At 48.9% G+C, this 27,541-nt stretch overlaps 1 protein-coding gene across 2 annotated transcripts in view; it reads right to left on the minus strand.

Annotated features, from left to right (window-relative positions):
- Positions 1-27,541, minus strand: part of COL26A1 (collagen type XXVI alpha 1 chain) — a 188,905-nt gene that overhangs the window by 90,475 nt on the left and 70,889 nt on the right. Inside the window, exon 3 of one of the 2 annotated variants that reach the window (XM_064375342.1) lies at positions 9,035-9,132. In XM_064375342.1, coding sequence (XP_064231412.1) covers positions 9,035-9,132 — 98 coding nt within the window. Of the gene's footprint in view, positions 1-9,034; positions 9,139-27,541 lie in introns of both variants that reach the window. The other variant, XM_064375341.1, reaches the window with a different exon arrangement.

The following is a 27,541-nucleotide window of genomic DNA, read 5'->3' on the forward strand; positions in this document are numbered from 1 at the left end:
TGTCACCCAGGCTGGAGTGCAATGGCACCATCTCGGCTCACTGCAACCTCTGCCTCCCAGGTTTAAGTGATTCTCCTGCCTCAGTCTCCTGCGTAGCTGGGACTACAGGTGCCCACTACCACACCCAGCTAATTTTTGTATTTTTCGTAGAGACAGGGTTTCACTATGTTGGCCAGGCTGGTCTCGAACTCCTGACCTCATGATCCGCCCACCTTGGCCTCTCAAAGTGCTGGAATCATATGCACGAACCTCCGTGCCTGGCTGACATGGTTTCTGTAATCCTTTACTGCTCAGGAGACATGTGGCCAGAGGCCATAACATTGATAACTTCCCTAGTTGCTCTGATAGATTACTAGGATAGAACCTAAGATTGGTCTTTTGAGGTGTTTTTCAGACTTTGGCATCCTGGCAACTGACTGACCCCACCCAGACTCATGCCTCATCACTCAACCAGTCCTGTAGCTTTGCACCCAGTGTGGGACTCAGTGCCCAAGGACCATTTTCCACACCCCTAGGATGGCATCCCCAAACAGTAAGCAGCACCCATTCCCTAGTCCCCTGCCCATTAAACTATCCTTGAAAAACCCTCACCTCCAAGCCTTCGAGGAAATTGATTTGAGTGATAACTCCAGTTCTCCCGTGTGGCCGGGCTCATGTTACTTAAACTCCTTCTTTACTGCAATACCACGGTCTCAGTGAACTGGTTTTGTCTGGAAGCAGGCAGGAAGAACCCACTGAGCAATTACAATGGGGTGGAGACTTTCTGGGAGCTGATGGAAATGTGTATGCATTTATCAAAACTCATCCAACTGTACACCTAAGATCTGTGGGCCTGGTGCAGGGCTTACACCTAAAATCCCAGGACTTTGGGAGGTCAAGGCAAGAAGATAAATTGAAACCAGGAGTTTGAGACCAGCCTGGTCAACGTAACAAGACCCTTGTCTTTACAAAAGAAGGGTTTTGTTTTTTGAGATGGAATTTCACTCTTGTTGCCCAGGCTGGAGTGCAAATCTTGGCTCACCGCAACCTCCGCCTCCCAGGTTCAAGCGATTCACCTGCCTCAGCCTCCTGAGTAGCTGGTATTACAGGCATGCACCACCAAGCCTGGCTAATTTTGTATTTTTAGTAGACTCAGGATTTCTCCATGTTCATCAGGCTGGTCTTGAACTCCTGACCTCAGGTGATTTGCCTGCCTCAGCCTCCCAAAGTGCTGGGATTACAGGTGTGAACTACTGTGCCCAGACAGAATTTTTTTTTAAATTAGCCTGGCATGGTGGTGCATACCTGTAGTCCCAGCTCCTTGGGAGGCTGAGATGGGAGGATTGCTTGAGCCTGGGAGGTCAATGTTGCAGTGAGCAGTGATCATACCACTGCACCCCAGCTCGGGTAACAGAATGAGACCCTATCTCAAAAAAAAAAAAGAAAAAAAGAAACATCTGTGCATTTAAGTATGTATAAATTTTCCCTTTGTTTAAAATATATATACATACTTATAGTAATGTGATTTAAAAATTAGAAGCAATTTAAACATCTTATAGTAGAGGTTTAGTTAATAAAGTATGCATATACTCAAGTTCTACAACCACTCACAATGATTTTGTATGTTATCTATTGCTGTTGGAAACAGATGCTTGGTGCCACAAAGAAAAATCAGCACTGAGACAAAGGATCTCTCAGCGAAGCAAATATTACTTCCTGCACGGCAGGAAGGGTACCCTCGCTAGCCATGTTGCCACAAAAGTACGAGGAACAAAGGAAAAGCAGACATTATCCCTTACGCATTTGGGGTTGTTCTTATTTGCCGTGTCTGCTCGCCGTTGGTTGGAGCCAGACCTCACAATCTAAACTAAAACTTGATTGGCTAGTAACTTAAAACTTTTTAAACAGGTAAGGGGCCTAGGCTGCGAACTGGGGCATGCCTGTGAGCACATCCAGCACGGATATCTTGGTTAAAGTACAAGGACATGGAATGTACTATGTGCCTGTAAGCATGGCATGTCTCACAGCTACATAGGATAGGGCTTAACAAAGAGTTATTAGCACACGTATGATTTATTCTTTAACAAGAAGGAAACTTTGGAAGAATAACTTTTCTACTTCCCACAATTGCCAAAGACAGATGTTCATGGTAACTTATGTGAGAAGGAAACTTATCAGGCCAGGTGTGGTGGCTTATGCCTGTAATCCCAGCACTTTGGGAGGCTGAGGTGGATGGATCATCTGAGGTCAAGAGTTGGCCTGGCCAACATGGTGAAACCCCATCTCTACTAAAAATACAAAAATTAGCTGGGCGTGGTGGTGCACGCCTGTAATCCCAGCTACTCAGGAGGCTAAGGCAGGAGAATCGCTTGAACCCAGGAGGCGGAGGTTGCAGTGAGCCAAGATTGTGCCACTGCACTCCAGCCTGGGCAGCAGAGTGAGACTGTCTCAAGAAAAAAGGGAGGGCGGGGCAGGGCAAGACAGAGCAGGGCAGGGCAGGGCAGGAAAGGGAAGGGGAGGGAAGGAAAGGGGAGGGAAGGGGGGAGGAGAGGGGAGGGGAGGGGAGTTGTTTGCTGTTTGAGAACTGAAACAAGAAGCCAGGGTGTCACCTTGTAGGTGACCTCAGTAGGAAGCGTGCCTGTCTGGCGACTTGAAGTTTTGCTACTGTGCCTCATATCCATGAATGACCGCTGCGAGTTATTGATTTGAGGGTTACCCGTCAATTTTAGGGAGGAGGCAAATTCACAATACGAAACCTGTAAATCATTAAGATCGACCGTGTGTAGACATATGTAGAAGGGAAAGTATTTCCAAACCTTAGACCTGCACGCCTGGGGCGTTCGGGGAGGGAATCCCCACTGAACCAAAGCAGAACCCACTGAACTGCATCTCATGGACCTGTCTGTTTCCAGAGAGGCAGGAATGAGAAGCAAAAGGGAATTGATGGTGCGGGACTCGCCACAACCATCTTCGGAATGTGCCCAGAGTCATGGGCATGGCCTTGATTTAGCCTGCTGTCTTTATTGGTTTATATTCGGGAATGTAAAATCTTTACAAGGGTTTTCAGGAGCCGATTCCACACTCAGCCCAGGCTGAGACTCCCAGGAATTTTTCAACTGCCAACTCTCCCATCCCAAGATGCCCAGGGCCCTCAGGCACACAGCTGGAAGGGTCACTTAACCCTAAGGCTTGCAGAAGGGGACATGTGTCCTAGCTAGGTGCTTGAAGCCCAGAAGATTTCTCCACTGGGGAGGGTCTGGCAGAGGCTCTGAGGCTGAGAGTATCTTGAGAGGTGCTGGAACTCATCATAATCAGTCCAAGAACTCCAGATGTTTCTGGTGAGTATAGTCCCATGCCACATAACAACATTTCAGGCTGTATACAAGTGGTCCTAAAATTTCTTTTCTTTTTTGAGACAGGGTCTTGCTGTGTCACCCAGGCTGGAGTGCAGTGGCGCAATCTCGGCTCACAGCAACCTCAGCTTCCCAGGTTCAAGCGATTCTCCTGCCTCAACCTCCTGAGTAGCTGGGACTGCAGGAATGCGCCACCGTGCCCAGCTAATTTTTGTATTTTTAGTAGTGGGGTTTTGCCATGTTGAGCCTGGTCTTGAACTCCTGACCTCTGGTGATCTGCCCGCCTCGGCCACCCAAAGTGCAGGGATTACAAACGTGAGCCACCTTGCCTGGCACCCCCCGCCCATAAAATTATAATACTGTATTTTAGGCTGGGCGCAGTGGCTCACACCTGTAATCCCAGCACTTTGGCCAACATGGTGAGTTGGCCAACATGGTGAAACTCCGTCTCTACTGAAAATACAAAAATTAGCCAGGCATGGTGGCAGATGCCTGTAATCCCAGCTACTCAGGAGGCTAAGACAGGAGAATCGTTTGAACCCAGAAGGCAGAGGTTACATTGAGCCAAGGTCACACCACTGCACTCTAGCCTGGCCGACAGAGAAAGACTATGTCTCAAAATAATCATAGCAATAATAACGTATTTTTACTGCACCTTTTCTATGTGTATATATGCTGAGATACACAAATACTTACCATTATGTTCCTAATGCCACCAGAATTCGACACAGTCACACGCTATATAGGTTTATAGCCCAGAGCAATAGGCTAGACCATCTAGCCTAGGTGTGTAACAGGCTAGACCATCCAGGTTTCTTTAAGTATGTCCTTTGGTGTTCCCACAATGACAAAATCACCCAATTCTCAGAACATAGCTCCATCATTAAGCCATGCATGACTGTATATTGATAATCAATATCGATGTGGTTTATCAGATAAGAAATTTCTTCTTGAGGTGAGGGGCTAAGCCCTTGAGGGTAGATGCCTTTAGAACAATTCACCAGCTCACAGTCACCCCCCTTCACCTCTGCCTCTTCTATTGAGAAGGGTGGGCCCACAGCCCACATGAACCCACTTGGTCATGAGGACCTCCCAGTCAGCAGGGACTGTCCTCTCACGGTCCTGCCACCTGCTGCCATGGGCTACTGTGTTTCATCCACTCAGTCTCCAAGGAGGGCTATGCAACATGTGGAAACAGGCAAAAAGCTGAGGGCCTAACTGTCTAGAGTCAAGCTAGAGCACTAGCTCACGAGCCCATCCACCTGCCACTTGACGCCCTGGTAGAATGTCACTTTCAGTTACCGCTCACTATGTATTGCAGCTCAGATTCTGCCAAGTTGGATGTTAACTCATACAAAACTGGTAAGAAGCAAATGATTTTGGCCGGGTGCGGTGGTTCATGCCTGTAATCCCAGCACTGTGGGAGGCTGAGGCAGGTGGATCACCTGAGGCCAGGAGTTGGAGACCAGGCTGGCCAACATGGTGAAACCCCATCTCCACTAAATATACAAAAATTAGCTGGGCATGGTGGTGTGTGCCTGTAGTCCCAGCTACTCAGGAGGCTTGAACCCAGGAGGCAGAGGATACAGTGAGCTGAGATTGTGCCACTGCACTCCAGCCTGGGCAACAGAGCAAGTCTCTGTCAAAAAAAAAAAAAAAAAAAAAGCAAATGATTTCTTTTCAGTAGAGACAATAACCGCAAAGGTTTTGTCTTTATTATTGTATAGGATCAAACTTAGTGGTCTTAATTTCAGGTTCTTATTTATATAAATATGTAAATTATATACTATATATATAATATGTAATTATGTTACTAGTTCAGCATCCCAAATCAGAAATCCAAAATGGTCCACTCAGCATTGCCTTTGAGCATCAGGTCAGTGCTCAGAAAGTTGCAGATTTTAGAGCATTTTGGATTTTGGATTAGAGATACTCAAATTGTATATCATTTAAATATAATATAAATTATAATTTAAGTATAATATATAATTTCTATAATGTATTCATTGTTTAAATATAAAAACAATATAAATTATAATACATAATTTATATAATACATGATTTACATAACAAATATATTTCATATTATATATATTATATATAATGTATAAATTGTATGCAATAACATATATTTTATATATATTATTATTGAGATTATATTAATTATGGAGAAATATATTTTGTATATATCAATGACTATATTATATATATTTCAATTATATATTATGTTATGTATTTCAATAATATATCTCAATGACTATGGTATATATTTCAATTATATATTATATATTACTGGAATATATATTAATTATTATCAATAATTATTCAATAATATAGATCTGTAATTATTCAGTAATAGTGTTCAATATTATATATTATTCAATATATCAATAATTATTAACATTAATTGTCAATAATTATTTAATAATTAATATCAATAATTATTCAATAAATTTTCTATTACTGGAATATATATTAATTATTAATAATATATTCTATATTCACATAGAATTGCATATTATTCTATATTCCACATTCATATAGAATTCTATATGAATTGTATATTATTCTATATTCTATATTCATATAGAATTCTATTATTCTATATATTCCATATTCATATAGAATAACATATGTATATATTTTACTCCACATTCCATATTCATATAGAATATGGAATATATATAATCCAATAATTCTATATTATTGAATATAGAATATATATTATGTATCTCAATGACTATATATCACATATTTCAATAATAATATGTAATATACATATTTTATATATACACACACAAAGAATTAATGTTACCCTAAGGGAGGTCTGGCCCTTGTACTTGGTTCCTGGGAGATACTGTAATTCTGCCAGTTCCCTCATTAAATGAGCTCAATAAAACCCATAAATCAAACAGTGCTCACTATGTACTTGCAGGAGAATGACCACTTAAACATTTTTTTTTTCTTTTGAGATGGAGTCTCGCTCTGTCACCCAGGCTGGAGTGCAGTGGCATGATTGTGGCTCACTGCAACCTTTGTCTCCCAGGTTCAAGCAATTCTTCTGCCTTAGCCTCCCGCGTAGCTGGGATTACAGGTGCCCACCACCATGCCTGGCTAATTTTTATATTTTTGGTAGAGATAGGGTTTAACCATGTTGGCCAGGCTTGTGTTGAAATCCTGACCTCAAGTAATCTGCCAGCCTCGGCCTCCCAAAGTGCTGGGATTATAGGCGTGAGCCACAGCGTCCAGCCTCTGAAACCTTAATGCTGAAAGAGGGCTTCTGGAAGCAAGACTTGGATGGTCAGCCCAGAGAGAAGTCCATAAAGTACTTCACTGCAGGCTGCCGTGGTCTTTGGGACCAAGCCACAGTAAAATCTCTGGCTCAAATGAGCTTCCCAACATTGCTGATTTTTTTTTTTTCTGAGACAGGGTCTTGCTCTGTTGCCCAGGCTGAAGTGCAGTGGCTTGATCTCAGCTCACTGCATCCTCAACCTCCTAGGCTCAAGTGATCTTCCTACCTCAGCCTCCTGAGTACCTGGGACTACAGGCACACGCCACCCTACCTGGCTAATTTTTGTATATTTTAGTAGAGACAGGGTTTCACCATGTTGCCCAGGCTAGTCTCGAACTCCTAGGCTCAAGCGATCCTCCAGCCTCGGCCTCCTAAAGTGCTGGGATCACAGGCATGAACCTAACACTGCTGATTTCATTGATCACTGAAACAGGCTCAGGTACTCACCTAAGTGTAAACTAATCACTTCCCTAGAAAAACTCGCCTCCTCAAGCTCTGGCAGAATCTAGATGGCAGGTCTGCTCCATCCTGTTGGGGGGACCAGACAGCTGTGCCCACAGCCATGGCACTGACCAGAATAACAGGTCCAGGGCCTGGCATTGAAGGGCTCAGGCCTCCATGAGGGACCTGTGAGCTGTGGTCCTTCAACACCATGGCATTATGCCAGGGCTGGCCCATTGCGTAGAAGCCTGGCATCCCTTCACCCCTTCACCTTGGAGGTCCTTCCTGTGCCTCTCTGAAGAAGGGTCCAAGTCAGCCCTGTAACAACAGGATAGCCCAGCTTCCCCTGCCAGCATCAGGCACCTCATCAACCAGGACAAGTGGCACCTGTTGGACTCCATTTCATCCCAGCCCCTTTCCTTTAGTTTTGCTCTGGGCCAGCGGCCCCCTAAAGCAATCGTCAGAGTCTTGCTATTTCTGTCAATTGCATCTTTGTAACCCAAAGAGCGCTTTAGGCAGTTTACACTCAAAGCATATAGATACTACAATCAAATCGGTAAGTAATAAGATGACAGAGAAGAGAAGAATTTTGTCAGAAAGTGAAAGTGGAAGACAGCTACTGTTTCCAAATACAAAGCTGACCCCTCCAGCCAGGCGGGGTGGTTCACGCCCATAATCTCAGCACTTTGGGAGGCCGAGGCAGGAGGAAAGCTTGAGCAGAGGAGTTTGAGACCAGCCTGAGCAATACTGCAAAACCCGTCATTAAAAATCATACAAAAAAATAGCTGGAGCCAGGCGCAGAGGCTCACACCTGTAATCCAGCATTTGGGGAGGCCGAGACGGTGAGATCACCTGAGGTTGGGAGTTTGAGACCAGTCTGACCAACATGGAGAAACCCCATCTCTACTTAAAATACAAAATCAGCCAGGTGTGGTGGTGCATGCCTGTAATCCCAGCTACTCTAGAGGCTGAGGCAGGAGAATTGCTTGACACCAGAAGGCGGAGGTTGCAGGGAGCCGAGATTGCGCCATTGCACTCCAACAACAAGAGCAAAACTCCCTCTCAAAAATAAATAAATAAATAAATAAATAAAATAGCTGGCTATGGTGGTGCACACCTGCAATCCCAGCTACATAGGAGGCTGAAGTGGGAGGACCGATCGAGCCCAGGAGTTCAAGGCTGCAGTGAACCATGATCATGTCACTGCACTCTAGCCTGGGCAATAGAGTGAAACCTTGTCTCAAACAAGAAAAAGAAAAAAAATCTGACCCTTGTGCCTCAACCTCCAGACCCTTCCAGCCATGCTGGGAAACAAGGTGGGCTGCAAACTTGTTCATTAAGCAGGACTTGATTTCGCTGGCCAGGAGTGAAGGGGGATTTGCTCTGTCCGCCACTGCTGGCCCACCGAAGTGCTGTTGTCTGACCTTCTCAGGCTCCAGAACCAGTCTGAGCCCAGGCCCCGGGGCTAAACACCAGCAGGGCAGAAAGACGGAAAGCAGCTGGGTGAATGTCTGCAGCTACTGGTCAGCCTCTCTGCCTCAGTCTACAAAATACATGGCCTCAGGGCTGGTGAGACCTCATCCGAATTTGCTCAGAGCCCAGATATCCAACTCTGCCTGCCCCCGGGGGTTCTAGGTGCATCGTAGCCAGAAACGGAAGAAACTGGCTAGAAATCAAATCCCCTCCCCTGGCACCAGCATTGTTTTTGGCTTCTGCATTCCACTACCCAACCAATGCAAACGGGGACCTGCCTCGGTGCCCGCGGGCAGGGCGGGCAGCTTCACCCTCAATTGGCCAGGGCCATCCAGAACATTTGCTTCAGAGGTGACTGGGGAAAAGGAAAGAATTTCAAGCTACGGAGGAAAGGAGAGTTGCTTACAGGAGGAAGCCAGAGGAGGGAGAAACGCCAGCCTGGCCCGCGCCTGGCCCCCTGCACCCTCCCCTGTACCCCAAGTGCCTGCAGACTTACCCTCATCACAGTTGCTCCCAGTGAAGCCAGGGCAGCACCTCCACTCCAGCGCGGTCACCGTGCGGTAGGACACTCTGTAGGTGGGTCTGATCAGAGTCCTGTAACTAACACACAGACAGCGTCAGCAGGGCCTGAGCTCCCGCCCACCCACTTCCAGACCCCATTCCTGCAAAGATGGGCCAGGCTGTTCTGCCCAGCCAGGGCTCCGGGAGGCCCCCGTGGTGTGGAACCCCCTGACAGCCTCCCTGTTCACTGGCTGTGCAACTAACTGCCTTTGCAAAAATTATAACAGAGGAAATTATGACGGTGAAAGAGATCAGACCTAACCGACTCCATCTTGCTTCTAACCTCTAGGCTGTCCTTGTTCATTGCTGGGAGTAGGCCGAACTCATCTTGGGAAGAAATTTAGTTTATGGTTTGACTCTGAAACAAAATTGATAATATCTCTTTCCCAGAAAGACTCCCCTGCTTGCCTGGGGACCAGTTGGCCTTTATAGGACTAATAAATTAACTACAAGATTAGAAATTATGGTTTAGGGGTCACGCAGCCTATGGCTGCAAGAGTCTGAACCTCCCCAAATTGCTCCTGGGGATAACATCACTATCATAAAACCTAAGATCAGTGCCTGAGACACTTTGGGTATCTAGAAATGCTGTGGATATATATGGATCAGCTGATACCACCCAGACCAGTAATCCCGCTCGAGCAGTGCTACGATTCCACGCAGGAACAGAAGACAGCAAGAAACCTCACTTCCACTCCCCACGATTCCATCTCCAACCTGACCAGTCAGCACTCCCTACTTCCCGAGCATCTACCCACCAAATTATCCTGAAAAACTCCATCCCAAATGCTCAGGAAACTGATTTGAGTAATAAAAACCTCCAGTCTCCTGCACAGTTGGCTCTGCGCAAATTTCTCTCTCTTTCTTTTTTTTAAATTGAGACAGAGGCTTGCTCTGTCACCCAGGCTGGAGTGCAGTAATGCGATCTCGGCTCACTGCGACCTCTGTCTCCCAGGTTCAAGCAATCCTCTCATCTCAGCCTCCTGAGTAGCTGGGACTACAAGTGTGCACCATCACGCCCAGCTAATTTTTGTAGTTTTAGTAGAGAGGGGGGTTTCACCGTATTGGCCAGGCTGGTCTCGAATTCCTGGCCTCAAGTGATCTGCCCACCTCAGCCTCCCAAGGTGCTGGGATTACAGGCAAAAACCACTGCACCCGGCCATCTTTCTCTATTGCAATTCCCCCATGTTGATAAATCAGCTCTGTTGGCCGGGCATGGTGGCTCACTTTGGAGGCCAAGGCGGGCGGATCACCTGAGGTCGGGAGTTCAGGACCAGCCTGACCAACAGAATGAAACCCCGTCTTTAAAAAAAAAAATGAAAAGTAAAAAAAAAAATCAGCTCTGTCTAGGCATCGGGCAAGGTGAGCCCCTTGGGCAGTGACAGCTGTGTGACCCTGGACAAGTCACCATCCCTCTCTGTGTCAGCTATGATCTAAACGTGGATGGAACCGGAACTGTTATCTTACATGAACCACCCAGACACAGAAAGACAAATACTGCATGTTCTCAGTTATAAGAGGGAGGTAAACAATGTGTACACAATGGAGACACAGAAGGGGAGTGGGTAGGTAACGAATGCAATGTACATGATACAGCTTGGATATTTGTCTAAACTCCAAATCTCAGTTTGAAGTGTAATAATTCCCAGCACTAGCTGAAGCCTGGTGGGAAGTGATTAGATCGGAGGACAGACTCCTCATGAATGGTCTAGCACCATCCCCTTGGTGATAAGTGGGTTCTGGATCTGGTTGCTTAAAAGTGTATGGCACCTCCCCACTTGCTCTCTTTCTTTTTTTTTTTCTTTTTTTTTTAAATGGAGTCTCCCTCTGTCACCAGGCTGGAGTGCAGTGGTGCAGTCTAGGCTCACTGCAACCTCTACCTCTTGGGTTCAAGTGATTTCCCTGCCTCAGCCTCCCAAGTAGCTGGGACTACAGGTGCCTGCCACCACACCCAGCTAATTTTTTGTATTTTAGTAGAGATGGGGTTTCACTATGTTGGCCAGGCTGGTCTCGATCTCCTGACCTCATGATCCACCCACCTTGGCTTCCCAAAATGCTGGGATTACAGGAGTGAGCCACCACGCCCGGCAGCCCTGGCACTCTCTGAATTCCAATTCGCCTTCCGCCATGAATGAAAGCTCCCTGAGACCTCCCCAGAAGCCAAGCAGGTGCCTGCACCATGCTTGTAAACCTGCAGAATTGTGAGTTAAAGTAACCTCTTTTCTTTAAAAATTACCCAGTCTCAGGTTTTCTTTATAGCAATGCAAGAATGGCCTAATGCAGTATATTATTTGGGTGATGGATTTCCTAAGAGCCCCGACTTCACCACTGTGCAATAGATCAGTTGCACTTATAACTCATACATTTATACAAATAATAATAATAATAAAGTTCCTGGCCGGACATGGTGGCTCACACCTGTAATCCCAGCACTTTGGGAGGCCAAGGTGGGTGGATCACCTGGGTCAGGAGTTCGAGACCAGCCCTGACCAACATAGCGAAACCTTGTCTCTACCAAAAATACAAAAATTGGCCCGGCGTGGTGGCAGGTGCCTGTAATCCCAGCTACTCAGGAGGCAAAGGCAGGTGAATTGCTCGAACCTGGGAGGCGGAGGTTACAGTGAGCTGAGATCACCCCACTGTACTCCAATCTGGGCAACAGAATGACACTCCATCTCAAAAAAATAAACAAATAAAATAAAACAAAAAATAAAGTCCCCTCTAGCTCTACCATTCTGCATCTCTCCAAGTGTGGCCACCTATGATGGGAAAATGTTCTGAACACTGAACACAGACCAAGATGATAAAGAAAAGGAAAATATTGGCAGGGCACAGTGGCTCACACCTGTAACCCCAGCACTTTAGGAGGCCAAGGGGGACAGATCACAAGGTCAGGAGTTCGAGACCAGCCTGGCCAATATGGTGAAATCCCGTCTCTATTAAAAATACAAAAATTAGCAGGGCATGGTGGTGGGTGCCTGTAGTCCCAGCTACTCGGGAGGCTGAGGCAGGAGGATCCCTTGAAAGTGGGAAGTGGAGGTTGCAGTGAGCCGAGATTGCGCCACCGCACTCCATCCTGGGTGACAGAGCGAGACTGCCTCTCAAAAAAAAAAAAAAAAAAAAAAAAAGAAAGAAAGAAAAGGAAAACAGCAGAACCTGCAAAATGTTCAACTATCCTCAACCCACCAACTCTGACCTTTTTCCCAGTTATTACTTATTTTGGTTGATTCACCCAATGAATGTTTGTTGAACACCCACTTTGTGCTATATTGTGCTCATAGACTGATAAAACTGTGTCCTCATCCTCGGATGAGAGAGACACTTCAATGAAGAGAAGTTGGAATATAAGACCAGGAGCAGGGGTTAAACCCGTAGTCCTAGCACTTTGGGAGGCCGAGGCAGGAGGATTGCTTGAAGCCAGGAATTCGAGACCAGCCCAGGCAATATACCAAGATGCTGTCTCTACGAAAAATAAAAACTAAAATATTAGCCTGGCATAGTGGTGCACACCTGTAGTCCCAGCAACTTGGGAGGCTGAGGTGGAAGGATCACTGGAGCCCAGGAGTTTTGAGGCTACAGTGAGCCATGATCGAACCACTGCACTCTGGCCTGGGCAACAGAGCAAGACCCTTTCTCTAAAAAAAAAAAAAAGAAAGAAAGAAAAAGAAAAAGAAAAAACTTGGAACGCAGTGGAACTCTTGCAAGAATTTAAAAAATATCTTACAAAATGCTGTGAATCCCGTGGTAAAGTTTCATGCTCCCACAGTTTGAAATTTTTCTTACACATAAGTTGGACGCTATTTTGTCATACTCCAAGAATAGTGAATATAAAACGCATGACCAAATTTCACAAGGGAGACGCATTCAGCTTTTATTATTCACTTTACGTGCATCGTCATAACTGCTGCTTGATCAAGCTTGCACAATCTCCCCTTGAAGACAGAACGACATGACTTCACAAAATTTAAATCTGCTGACATCGAGCAACTTAATCGGTGAATGAAAAAATCATGAATTAATTGGTAGCAGCAGGCGTGACGTTTGGAGACCCACTGTTGACAGGAAAATACACGAGTGATGAATTGGATTTCAGAAGTGTGGCTCTATATCTGAAAAATCCTGCTATGCTCATTGCTTTTTTTAAAAAGCAAAAACCTACGCTCGTGTTTCGTAAACATTCCAGCAAACCAGTTTTCCCCGGGGGCTGGCGTGGTTGTGTGCAGCTGGGGTAGGAAGTCTCTGGTAAGGAGGCAGAGCTAACCAGGAGAGGTGCCCACAGTTGTGAGCTGGAGAGAAAAGCCCCAGCCTTTGGGAGCAACTGGGCAACCCAGTGCAAGATGTGGGGCTGGGAGGGGGTGGCAGAGCTGTAGTGCCAAGGTCACCCCTCCTCACAGCAAGTGGCTCAGGATGGGATGATGATCCTGAGTCTGAAGAGTACAAATACACTCTTTGCACAATAAACAAACACCCACATACATGCACACGAACACATTTACACACCCACGTGAGCACACACATGCTCCACATGCTTGCACACTCATTTGCATGCTCTCACAAACACACAAGCTCACACATTCACACACTCACTTTCACACTCACACAAACACACTCATGCACACTTCCACACACACACACTCAGCACCCTGAGACTCACTCATGCACTCACATTCACATATTTTTTTTTTCTTTCTTTTTTCTGAGACGGAGTCTCATTCTTGTTGCCCAGGCTGGAGTGCAATGGCGCAATGTGGGCTCACCTTAACCTCTGCCTGCCAGGTTCAAGCAATTCTCCTGCCTCACTCTCCAGAGTAGCTGGGATTACAGGCATGCGCCACCATGCTTGGCTGCTTTTGTATTTTTAGTAAAGACAGGGTTTCTCCATGTTGGTCAGGCTGGGCTGGAACTCCCGACCTCAGGTGATCCACCCACCTCAACCTCTCAAAGTGCTGGGATTACAGGTATGAGCCACCATGCCTGGCCACATACTCTTACACAATTATGCACACACACGCACCTTCTCACATACTGGCATAAACACACACTGAGCCTGACACTAACACGCTAAACATGCTCACATACCTGAGGACTAAACTCTGACCGTTTCCTTCTCTTGCCCAAATTCCTATCTAAGGAGTCTGGGGAGTCACGCCTTTCAAACCACAAACCCTCATCACACGGGTTTTATTTTAACCCTATATAATGTGGTTGGCTTTCCAACCAGACTGTAGCATAACATCGCATGGAAGATAAGGAAAAAAATCAGGATATTTAAACCCCAAATATGTTTCTATGCCACATCTTTTGTTTTGTTTTGAGACAGTCTTGCTTTGCCGCCGGGCTGGAGTGCAGTGGTGCGATCTTGACTCACTGCATCCTCCGCCTCCCAGGTTCAAGTGATTCTCCTGCCTCAACTCCTGAGTAGCAGGGATTACAGGCACCTGCCACCACACCCAGCTAATTTTTTTGTATTTTTTAGTAAAGGCAGAGTTTCACCATGTTGGTCAGGCTGGTCTTGAACTCCTGACCTCAGGTGATCCACCCACCTCGGCCTCCCAAACTGCTAGGATTACAGGCGTGAGCCACCGCGTCCGGCTGAGACAAGGTCTTTCTCTGTCACCCAGGCTGGAGTGCAGTCATGCAGTTACGGTTCACTGCAGCCTCAACCTCCCTGCTTCAAGTGATCCTCCTGCCTCAGCCTCCTAAGTAGCTGGGACTGCAGGCATGCGCCACCACACCCAGCTAATTTTTTTTGGTTGGTTGGCTTTTTTTTTTTTTTTTTTGAGACAGAGTGTCACTCTGTTGCCCAGGCTGGAGTGCAGTAGCGCGATCTAGGCTCATTGCAACCTCCATCTTCTGGGTTCAAGTGATTCTCCTGCCTCAGCCTCTTAAGTAGCTGAGACTATAGGTGTGCACCACCATGTCAAACTAATATTTTTTGTTGTTGGGTTTTTTTTGTTGTTTTTTTTTTTAGTTTGGAGTTTTTCTGAGACAGAGTCTCACTCTGTCACCCAGGATGGAGTGCAGTAGTGCAATCTCGGTTCACTGCAACCTCCTCCTCCTCCTGGGTTCAAGCAATTCTCCTGACTCAGCCTTCCGAGTAGCTGAGATTACAGGCATACCACAACACCCAGCTAATTTTTATATTTTTACTTGAGACAGGGTTTCACAACGTTGGCCAGGCTGGTCTCGAACTCCTAACCTCAAGCAATCCACCAGCCTCAGCCTCCCAAAGTGCTGGGATTACAGGTGTAAGCCACTGTGCCCAGCTTTTTGTTAAATATTTTTATAGAGATGGGTCTTGCTATGGTCCCCAGGCTGGTCTCGAACTCCTGAGCTCAAGTGATTCTCCCACCTCAGCTTCCCAAAGTGTTGGGATTACAGACATGAGCCACTGTGCCCAGCTATCAACACACTTGATATTCACATGTGCACACTCTCACATTCACGTGCATCCTTCATTGCTGTTACAGGATGGTGCTAAAACGGGACTCATCCACCCACCATTTCAGGAGGGGTCTCAAAGGCGGAGGACAATGACACAGGTGCTGAGTGTCCTTAAAGTGAGGAGCTGCACCAGCCAAGCACCAAATGCTATGCCCAGTGAAACCGGTTCTGGCAGCCTTAGCATCTCCATCTCCAGGCTACATAAAAGAAAGTGGGCTGGGCGCAGTGGCTCAGGCCTGTAATCCCTGCACTTTGGGAGGCCGAGGCGGGTGGATCACTTGAGGTTAGGAGTTCGAGACTAGCCTGGCCAACATGGTGAAACGCCATCTCTACTAAAAATACAAAAAATTAGCCAGTCATGGTGCCAGGCACCTGTAATGCCAGCTACTCGGGATTACAGGCTGAGGCAAGAGAATTGTTGAACCCGGGAGGCGGAGGTTGCAGTGAGCTGAGATGGCACCACTGTACTCCAGCCTGGGCAACAGAGCGAGACTGTGCCTCAAAAAAAAAGAAAAAGAAAAGAAAAGAAAGTGAAGAATTCATGGTGGGGAGGGGCAGGGGTTTGCAATGTCCTGAGTAGGGATTCCTTTGAAGAATGTGCCGACCCTCAACCCAACACCTCAGAGGGGAGGAGATTTAGCTGCTTCCTAACTTACCCCCAAGAGGAGTCCAAGGAGAGTACAATACCCCTTCCCCAGTTTGGGGGCCATGGGAGCCAGGGAGGACTCTGACTCTAGCTTGGAGGGGACAGCAGTGGCAGAGCACAGTAGCCAGCTCCCCTCTGAAGCATATGTGTGGATTTCACACCAGCCAGATGTGGAACCCCAGCACCCCGCAAAGGAAGCAGGACTTACAAGAGGGGTACCTGGGACTGAGTGACCCAGCAGCAAGGAGGATCCCGGGAAGTCAGAGGTGGAGGGCACAGTCCTGAGTGGGCAGCCAGACAGAGACTCCCAGCCCCCGCAAGGTGGAAGTGTCCAGGCTGGGCAGGCATCATGCCTGGGAGATCCGAGAATGCATCCCACGAAGGGGCCAGCAATTCACAGGAGTCACTGTCAGGGACCACATCAACAGAGGACAGCCGTATCAACTGAGTGAAACTCTGCCCGGCTGCTGTCTGGTCCCCTCCTTCCCCACCCCAAGGGGCCTCTAATCAGCATCTGCAAGTGAAAAATAAAGACAAGTGGGGTGCGGTGGCTCAGGCCTGTAATCCCAGCACTTTGGGAGGCTGAAACGGGAGGATCACTTGAGTTTAAGACCAGCCTGGCCAACCTGGGGAAACCCCATCTCTACTAATTTTGTAAAAATACAAAAATTAGCTGGGCATGGTGGTGCGCGCCTGTGATCCCAGCTTCTCAGGGGGCTGAGACAGAAGAATCGCTTGAACCTGGGAGGCGGAGGTTGCAGTGAGCCGAGATCGCGCCACCGCACTCCAGCCTGGGTGACAGAGCGAGATGCCGTCTCAAAAAAAAAAAAGAAAGAAAGAAAGAAAGAATAAGAAAGACCTGGAAAAAAGAGAAAGGGCTCACAGCCCTCTCACTGCTGCAAATCTACCAGCCAGAAGCAGGCCCAGCTGGGAGAGAGGAGAAGCTTTCATTTAGATTAAAAATGGCAGTTTTAAAATTAATTCCTGAAATGAGATTACTCCTTCTGACCACGAGAGACTAAAAAAACTACAGAATCCACCCAAGGCCCAGGGCAGGGGAAGGGGCTAAGCTGCTGTTGTTTGTACCCTGCTGAGCACAGCTGATGCCCAAAACCCAGGTCCCTCCCTTAACCTCCGCTCGATGGGGTAAATGGAGCCCTGGCTCAGGCATGCAAGCCGGTAATTCACTACACAACATTGCACAGGTACCTAAACCTCTCTGAGCCCATTTCCTGGTGTGTATGATGAGGATACTGGGGAGACCAGGATGCCTGGTGTGAGGCTCTGAGGGCGGGAGGGATGCATGGATGCTGGGTTTGCAAAATACAGAGCTGGCCTCATTGCTCCCAGCCCACACCCTTCGACTGTCCCCACTGTCATCAGGAGAGAGTCCGGGCTGCTGAGCCAGGTGTGCTGGCCCTTCTCCACCTGAAACAGTCACCTCTGTCCCTTCACCCACCAGCCGGGAGCCCTCCAGATGCACCAGACACTCTCACTTCAATCCACGCCTGGAATGATGAAGATGGTAATGCGAACAATAAAAGTAGATATGATAGGCCGGGCGTGGTGGCTCACACCTGTAATCCCAGCACGTTGGGAGGCCGAGGCAGGTGGATCATCTGAAGCCAGGAGTTCGAGACCAGCCTGGCCAACATGGTGAAACCCCATCTCTACTAAAAACACAAAAAAATTAGCCGGGCATGGTGGTGGGCGCCTGTAATTCCCGATACTCGGAGGCTGAGGCACAAGAATCACTTAAACCCAGGACATAGAGATAGCAGTGAGCTGTGATCACACTGCTGCACTCCAGCCTGGGTAACAGAGTGAGACTCTGTCTTAAAATAAACAACAAAAAAGATATAATAATAGCTTCAATTGCAGGCTCACAGTATACACAGCGGTTTACATAAGCTGACTGAGAACAACAGATGTCATTATAATTCCCAATTTACAGGCAAGGAAACTGAGGCACAAAGGTCTTAAGCAACTTTGTCAAGATGATGGAACTAGGATCTGAACCCAGGCGGAATTGTGTGTTCCTTCAGTACAGGGGAACGTTTTTCCTCCCATCTACACATGGGGACTGAGCTCAGACCCCTGATTCAGAGACTGAGCTCATCGTCCCCCATCCCCTGGCCGATGCTCTTTTTCTTTTTTCTTTTCTTTTTTCTTTTCCATCAAGTCTCACACCGTCACCCATGCTGGATTGCAGTGGTGCAATCTCAGCTCACTGAAACCTGCCTCCTGGGTTCAAGTGATTCTCCTGCCTCAGCCTCCTGAGTAGCTGGAATTACAGGAGTAATTTTATATTTTTAGCCTAATTTTGGCTAATTTTGGTACTTTTAGTAGAGACAGGATTTCACCATGTTGGCCAGGCTGGCCTCGAACTCCCGACCTCAGGTGATCTTCCTGTCTTGGCTTCCCAAAGTGCTGGAATTGGAGGCAAGAGCCTCTGCACCAAGCCACAGTCTTTTTCAGTCCCTCATTCTGAACTTCATGGGCCTGGCCTGTGCCACTCTGGGACCCTGTGGCTGCCAAGTCCAGGCACAGGGCATACCAGTAGGTGGCACTGTGTAACCGGCCCAATGGCCCAGAAGCAGCTTGTTGCCCCGCTGGGTGTCACCTGAATGCCCAAGACAGGTCCCACGTTTGTGGCCCATCTCCCAGTCTTGGAAAAAACCTGAGGAGCCTGGTCTATCTCCGTGGAGAATTGCCAGCCCTGGCTGCTAGTGTCCAGTTGGGCAGACTTCTTTTTTTGTTGTTTTGTTGATTTTTTTTTTTTTTAAATAAACGAATCCTGTGCACAGTCTCTAGGTTCTTCCTTCCATTCTAGGAGGAAGCACCATACCCTGACAGCTTCTGAAGGGTTCTGTGTTATTTTTTGTTGTTTTCGTTTTTGTTCTGAGACAGAGTCTCGCTCCGTTGCTCAGACTGGAGTACAATGACGTGATCTTGGCTTCCTTCAGCCTTCACCTCCTGGGTTCAAGCGATTCTCCTGCCTCAGCCTCCCGAGTAGGTGGGATTACTGGCAAGCACCACCATGCCCAGCTAATTTTTAAATTTTTAGTAGAGATGGTGTTTCACCATATTGGCCAGGCTGGCCTTGAACTCTTGACCTCAGGTGATCCACCTGCCTCAGCCTCCCAAAGTGCTGGGATCAGAGGCGTGAGCCACTGCGCCTGGCCTAGGCAAACTTTTTAAAATGCAGATCCAGTCTGTGACTGCCCTCCCTCAAAAACAGGGCATACATATTTTATTTAACCTCTGACAGCCTTGAGGCTGCACTCAGTTGAGGACACCAGGCTCTGGGAGAGAAATCAACTTCCTCAAGGCTCCCTGCAGAGTCACTAGCCACATGATAGTGTGGATTTTGCTGTTTGGTGGGAACATCAAGGGCAAATGACAAGGTCCTGGCCAGGTGCCACACAGCCCTGGGTTGGGGGAGGTCCCTCCTACCCCTAAGACTTTAATGACTCTTAGATTTTGGAGGCAAAAACAAGATTGGCCTGTGATGCCTGGATTACAGGCATGCACCACCACGCCCAGCTAATTTTGTATTTTTAGTAGAGATGGGGTTTCTCCATGTTAGTCAGTCTGGCTTGAACTCCCAACCTTAGGCGATCCGCCCGCCTTGGCCTCCCAAGTGTTGGGATTACAAGCGTGAGCCACTGTGCCTAGCCCCAAGTGATGTTTTAAAAGCAGAAATCTCCTTGAACTCCTCCTAGCTTTTCTTCAATCTTAGGGCAACCCCAGGCACGGTGGCTCATGCCTGCAATCCCAACACTTTGGGAGGCCAAGGCAGGAGGATCACCTAAAGCCAGGAGTTCAAGACCAGCCTGAGCAACATAGCAAGACCCCCATTTCTACCAAAAATTAAAAAATTAGCGAGGCATGGTAGTGCATGCCTATAGTCCTCATGTACTTGGGAGGCGGAGGTAGGAAGACTGCTTGAGTCCAGGAGTTTTACACCAACCTGAGAAACATAGCCAGACTCTGTCTCCTAAAAAAAAAAAAAAAAAAAAAAAAAAATTAGTGGGACGTGGTGGCACGTGCCTGTAGTTCCAGCTATTTGGAAGGCTAAGGCAGGAGGATCACTTGATTCCAGGAGTTTGAGGCTGCAGAGAGCTGTGAATGCACCACTGCACTCCAGCCTGGGCAACAGAGTGAGGGCCTGTCTCTTAAAAGAAAAAAAACTTAGGACAATACCCAAATCCTAAGCCTAACCTTGTGGATTTCTGCCATCTGGCCACTGTCCACCCTGGCCATCCCTCCTCCTCTCCTGGGCCACCAGCTCCTCCCCACCCCCAAACAGAACTCCGGCCTCATTCAGAACTCCGCCCCCATTCAGAACTCCGCCCCCATTCAGAACTCCGCCCCCATTCAGAACTCTGTCCTCATTCAGAACTCCGCCCCCATTCAGAACTCCACCCCCATTCAGAGCTCCGCCCCCATTCAGAACCCTGCCGGCCATATGTGCCACTGCCTTGTCTCTGCCCAAGACTCGCAGCTTCCCAGAGCTCAGTGCAAGTGCTGGCTCCTCTTAGAAGCCCACCCTGACTACCCCACACTCAATCCCTTCCACCCCACAGCAAGCTGGGCCCCTTCAATCTACACCCTCAAAGAACCCAGATGTCTCTTCTAAGCACTTATGATTATACACCCATCTATGCAATTATTTGTCTGACACCCGTCTCCTCCACAGAGCTGCTGGCTGCACCGCCTGCCTAGCTTAGGGCAAGGCACATTGTCTGCACCCAATGAAGACTGGTGGAAAGAATGAAGCAATCAATGAACAGGGTGCCTGGATGCAGTCAGTCTGGGAGCTGCAAGGCTAACCAAGACACAGTGGCTCTGGCCCGGCACAGTGGCTCATGCCTGTAATCCCAGCACTTTGGGAGATCGAGGCAGGCAGATCACCTGAGGTCAGGAGTTCGAGACCAGCCTGGCCAACATGGTGAAACCTAGTCTCTACTGAAAATACAAAAATTAGCCAGGCGTGGTGGCAAGTACCTGTAATCCCAGCTACTCGGGAGGCTGAGGCAGGAGAATTGCTTGAACTCAGGAGGTGGAGGTTGCAGTGAGCAGAGATTGCAGTGAGCAGAGATTGTGCCACTGCACTCCAGCCAGGGTAACAGAGTAAGACTCAGTCTCAAAAAAAAAAAAAAAAAGAGGGGACTCCCAGCTCCCAGGAGGAATGAGGTCCTCATCACTGGAGGTAAGTGGAGGTCTTGGCTCTCTGGCTTCCAAAGTGGATGTGCCCAGAAGCATCACGAGGTCCCGCCTTGGGTTGCAGGGACATTGCACCATCCAGGCATCGCCTGCTCAGAACGACTCTGCCAGCACAGAGACATTGCCTGGGGGAGCCAGATGCCCCCTCCCTCACTGGGCACGTTCACCTTCTCAGCCTCCATCGCGCCCACCCCCACTGCTCCCCTGGCCTCCACTTCCTCACCAGGGATCCCCATGAGGAGAAACAGGCTGGGAGGTTCCAAGTCAGGCTGGAGACTCAACAGGAAATGAGAGTGGGGGTTTCAGAGTGGGAGGCAGAGGATTATTAATCTCTTGATTAATAGCCGTGGGCCAGCGGGGAGGGGAAAGGGGATTCCCGCTGCAGTTCTGAGGCCTCAAGCCTCCCAGAATCCAAGCTAGGCATTCCTGAGTGCCAGACAGAAGGGACAGTGGGTCGAGTGGGCAGGATCTCCTGCCAAGCCTCACCTCGCCCCCTGGCCCAGGGTCATGGTCCACCTGGGAGCAGTGGATACAACCCAGACAAGCCCCCACTGCTTGGGGTGGGCAGCCGTGGTGAGCTTCTCAACCCAAACAGTCCCACTAAGGAGGGGAAGCAGGGAAGAAAAGCCATGTTTTAAGAAAGCACTTAAATCCAGGACTTTGTGTCGCCTCAAGGGCATCCGTCCTGAACAGCAGGCGACCCAACCAGAGGGGGCAGGCTGGCTGGCAGGGGGCCGTCTGGCAGAGGGGAATGAAGGAGGCAGACGAAACCCCGGATAGTTCCAGCAAACCCCTCTGCTCAGCACATCTGGAAAAGGTTGGCTCTAATGCCATCAAAGGACTCCGAGGGGCCGGGGAGGCAGCCAAGGGCAGGGGAAGCCCGGCCGGAGAAAACTTAACCCCCCGAGTCCCTGGGACTCATCCTTCTGAGTCTATCAGGCTCCTGAGCCCCAGCCTGCCCCGGCCAGCAGCCAACCGAGGGGCTTGGGAGGGGACCAGGGCTGCGTCAGTGACACCCACCATCCCCAGTGCCAAGAACAGAGCCCAGCCGGGGGTGTGATCCACTCCAGAGGAAGGCAGAGGGGCTTCTCTCTATTTTCCAGGATGGGAAACTGAGGCACAGAGGGGCGGAAGCATGGCTTGTGCTGTCTGCCTTTTAGTCCCTGACCCTCCCGATAAAGTCACGCACTCCAGCCCGGTCTCCCAGCCAGCAGGGAGGGGATTGGCTCAGGGTGCTTCCCCCCAGGCAGGGGGCTTCCTCCAGGGCCGACTGCATGGCCTCAACAGCAGTCTTCTTATTTATTTATTTTGAGATGGAGGCTCACTGTTGCCCAAGCTAGAGTGCAGTGGCGCCATCTAGGCTCGCTGCAACCTCTGCCTTCTGGGTTTGAGGGATTCTTCTGTCTCAGCCACCTGAGTAGCTGGGAGCAACCACCATCACACGTGGCTAATGTTTGTATTTTTAATAGAGATGGGGTTTCACGATGTTGGCCAGGCCGGTCTCGAACTCCTGACCTCAGGTGATCTGCCTGCCTCAGCCTCCCAAAGTGCTGGGATTACAGGCGTGAACCACCACACTTGGCCCTAAACAGGGCTCCTTCTTCCCCATTAGCATCTCTTCCCCTAGTGAAATCTCCTAGACCCCAGGTCTCTGCTAAATGTCACTCCCAAGGGAAACCCACAGGCCAGGTCTCCCTCCAATGCTGTGAGTCTTTGACGAACATGTCCTCACTGCGCCAACCTTACAAACACACAAGGAGAGGCTCGTGCTCTGTCTACACACTAGTATCTGGCCCTTCACTGCTCAGACAACACTGGATGAGCAATCGAACAGCGAACACATCATCTGCAAAACCCCAGGCAAGGTCACTGTCCGCAGCGTGCCCCACCGGAGCGGGCAGGTGCCCACATTCTCATCCACATCACGCTGCGGACCGGCTGGGCACCCTGCGTCACCCTTGGTCCCCATGCTTGCTAGTGAGCATGAGTTTGGAGTGGCGTCTGCTCTGCCCACCCACACGCTCGCACACAATACAACATTCCAATATTTAAAAAAAATAAATAAATCGGGCCGGATACAGTGGCTCAAGCCTGTAATTCCAGCACTTTGGGAGACAGAGGCGGGGGGATCACTTGAGCTCAGGAGTTCAAGACCAGTCTAGACAACATAGTAAGACCCTGTCTCTACAAAAAATAAGAACAAAAAGAAATTAACCAGGTGTGGTGGTGTGTGCCTATAGTCTCAGTTACTTGAGAGGCTGAGGGGGAAGAACCGCTGGAGACCAAGAGTTGGAGGCTGCAGTGAGCCATGATTGTGCCATTGCACTCCAGCCTGGGTGACAGAGCAAGACCCTGTCTCTACAAAAAGAGAGAGAGAGAGAGAGAAAGGAGGGAGGGAGGAAGAGAAAAAGAGAGAGGTGTTGGGGGGTAGAAAGAGAGAGAGAGAAAAGAGAAAGCAAGAAAAGCAAGAAGGGAGGAGAGGAAGGGAGGAAGGAAGAAGAGGGAGGGAGGAAGGGAAGAAGGAAGGAAAGAAGAAAGAAAGGAAGGAAGGAAGGAAGGGAGAAGAGGGAGGGAGGGAGGGAGAAAGAAAGAAGGAAAGAAAGAAAAAGAAAAAGAAAGAAAGAAGGGAAAAGAAAGGAAATAAAAGAGAGAGAGAGAGAGAGAGGCCGGGCGTGGTAGCTCACGCCTGTAATCCCAGCACTTTGGGAGGCTGAGATGGGTGGATCATGATGTCAAGAGATTGAGACCAGCCTGGCCAACATGGTGAAACCCCGTCTCTACTAAAAATATAAAAATTATCTGGGCATGGTGGCATGTGCCTATAATCTCAGCTACTAGAGAGGCTGAGGCAGGAGAATCACTTGAACCAGGGAGTCAGAGGTTGCGGTGGGCCAAGATCATGCCACTGAACTCCAGCCTGGCAACAGATCAATAGACTCCACCTCAAAAATTAAAAAAAAAAAAAAAAGACAAAAGAAAGAAGAGGGAGGGAGGGAGGGAGGGAAGGAAGGGAGGGATCACCAGATGGGAAAATCCACAAAGAAAGTGGTTGTATTACAGATGCCCATTTTGTTTTCACCTCACAAGAAGATGAACGTGTTCATTTAACAAACATTGCTGAGCGCCTCAGTGTGCTGGACCATGGGGTAAAGTCCTGGGATGAGGATGAGGACAGAGCATCCTGCCTTTGAGGCACTCCCGGGCTGTTCTGTGGCTCCACTGCGCGGGCCCCTGCTGTGCCTCCCCTTCCGCTGCTGCTCTGCCAGGGCCCGCTCTTCCTCTGAGCCACCCTGCTTGGCTTCTCCAGCACTCGTCCTGCAGCTGTCCTTTCCCCACCTGCCGCAGCCTTTCTCCCCTTTCTGAGGATCATTCTTGGTGGTTTAGAAGCATCATGTCCCAAAACTGCACTTGCCAGGGTCTCCAGTGACCCCAAATCCAAAGATCACTCCTCCGCCCTCATCCTATGGGGTGTCTCAGGAGCGTTTGGGACAGTGCGTTCTCCCTTTTCCACCCTCCCTCTGGAAACACCCCCGAGGACAGCAGGAGGACACCTGCTTCCCCTCCTAAGCCCCACCTGTAAGGCTGAGGTGCCCGGGACTCTTCTGGGGCCAGTATCCCTTCTCCATTTATTCATCTCCAAGGTCACCTCCAGTCTCATGACTTTATTTACTTATTTTTTGATACAGGGTCTGGCTCTGTCACACGGGCTGGAGTGCAGTGATATGATCTTGGTTCACTGCAACCTCCACCTCACAGGCTCAAGCAATCCTCCCATCTCAGCCTCCCAAGTAGCTGAGGTTACAGGTGCGCACCACCATGCCTGGCTAATTTTTTATACTTTACTTAGTAGAGAGAGCATTTCGCCATGTTGGTCAGGCTGGTCTTGAACTCCTGAACTCAGGTGATCCTCCTGCCTCAGCCTCCCAAAGTGCTGGGATTACAGGCATGAGCCACCATGCCCGGCTGGTGAGCTCTAGTTTCTTTGGCAGCATTCTTTTTTTTTTTTTCTGAGACGGAGTCTTGCTCTGTCACCCAGGCTGGAGTGCAGTGGCACAATCTGGGCTCACTGCAACCTCTGCCTCCCAGGTTCAAGCGAGTCTCCTGCCTCAGCCTCCAGAGTAGCTGGGATTACAGGCACCCGCCACCATGTGTAGCTAATTCTTTCTATTTTTAGTGGAAATGGGGTTTCACTGTGTTAGCCAGGTTAATCTCGAACTCCTGGCCTCAAGCGATCCACCCATCTCAGCCTGCCAAAGTGCTGGGATTATAGGCGTGAGCCACCACACCTGACCCAGCAGCATTTTTTTTTTTTTTTTTTTGAGATGGAGTTTTGCTCTTGTTGCCCAGGCTGGAGTGCGGTGGCGTGATCTCGACTCACCGCAACCTTTGTCTCCCAGGTTCAAGCTATTCTCCTGCCTCAGCCTCCCAAGTAGCTGGGATTATAGGCACCCACCATCACAACTGGCTAATGTACTTTTAGTAGAGGCAGGGTTTCACCATGTTGGCCAGGCTGGTCTCAAACTCCCAACCTCAGGTGATCCGCCCACCTCAGCCTCCCAAAGTGCTGGGATTACAGGCATGAGGCACTGCACCCGGCCCAGTGGCATTCTTAATCATAATAAAGAATGCGCTTCTTACTACCAATGGCATCTTGGGATCTCTGAGATACGGTCCGCCTCTTGCTCTGGCTTCTTCCTGGGACTCAGCCTCCTACTTGACACCCCTTCCCTCTGGATGTCTCGCAGGTAACTCAACTCAGCTGAAGCACAGCTGCTGGCTCCCGCCTCTCAGGCCTGGCTTCCTCCCAGTGTCCCCATCTCGATAAATGGCGCGCCCTGCCGGCCAGCTGCTCAAGCCGGGAACTTAGGGTAGTCCCTGATTGCTCCCTGCCATTAAGGAACATGATATTCCTGTCATCTCAACTTCCAAAATACCTCTTGGATCCACCCCTTCTCTTTAGGTCCTCAGGTATCCCCCTGGCATGAGCCACAGTCATCTCACGCCTGGACAATGTCCATTCTTCCCACAGAAGCTAGCGATCTCTTCAAAATCTAAATCAGGCCGGGTGCGGTGGCTTATGCCTGCAATCCCAGCATTTCGGGAAGCCGAGGTAAGAGGATCGCTTGAGTTCAGGAGTTCAAGACCAGCCTGGGCAACATAGCAAGACCTCATTGCTATTAAAAAAAATTATAAAATCAGCCAAGCACGGTGGTGCACACCTGTAGTCCCAGCTACTCAGGAGGCTGAGGCAGGAGGATGGCTTGAGCTCAGGAGGTCGAGGCTGCAGTGAGCCATGATCACACCACTGCACTCCAGCCTGAGCAACACAATGAGACCTAAAACAAACACAGAATTATCACCCAGTAGAGTTTATTCCAGAGTAGCAACATTGCTTCAATATTTGAGAGTTACTCAATGTAATCATCGTATTAAGAGCCTAAAGAAGAAAAATCATATGATCATATCAATCAATGAAAGGAAAGTATTTGACAAAATTCCAACACCCATGATTTAAAAAAAAAAAAACCTCTCAGAAAAATAGTAAGAGGAAAACTCCCTTAACTTGATAAAAAGCATCTGTGAAAACCTTACAGCTGGGCATGGTGGCTCATCTCTGTAATCCCAGCACTTTGGGAGGCCAAAGCAGGAAGCTTCCTAAGCTCAGGAGTTTGAGACCAGCCTGGGCAACATGGTGAAACCCTGTCTCTACTAAAACTATAAAACTTAGCCGGGCGTGGCGGGGTGTGCTCATGTCCCAGCTACTCGGGAGGCTGAGATGGAAGGATTGCTTGAGCCCAGGAGGTCGAGGCTGTAGGCTGCAGGGAGCAATGACTGAACCACTGCACTCCAGCCTGCGCAAAAGAGAGAGACCTTGTCTCAAAAAAAAAAAAAAGAAAGAAGGCTGGGCGTGGTGACTCACACCAGTAATCCTAGCACTTTGGGGGGCTTAGGCACGTGTATCACCTGAGGTCAGCAGTTCGAGACTAGCCTGACCAACATGGAGAAACCCTGTCTCTACTAAAAATACAAAATTAGCCAGGTGTGGTGACACATCTTGTAATCCCAGCAACTTGGGAGGCTGAGGCAGGAGAACTGCTTGAACCTGGGAGGCGGAGGTTGCGG

The sequence above is a fragment of the Aotus nancymaae genome, unplaced genomic scaffold (genome assembly GCF_030222135.1).
Source record: "Aotus nancymaae isolate 86718 unplaced genomic scaffold, 86718_ANA_hifiasm-v0.15.2.pri h1tg000012l, whole genome shotgun sequence".
NCBI lineage: Eukaryota > Metazoa > Chordata > Mammalia > Primates > Aotidae > Aotus > Aotus nancymaae.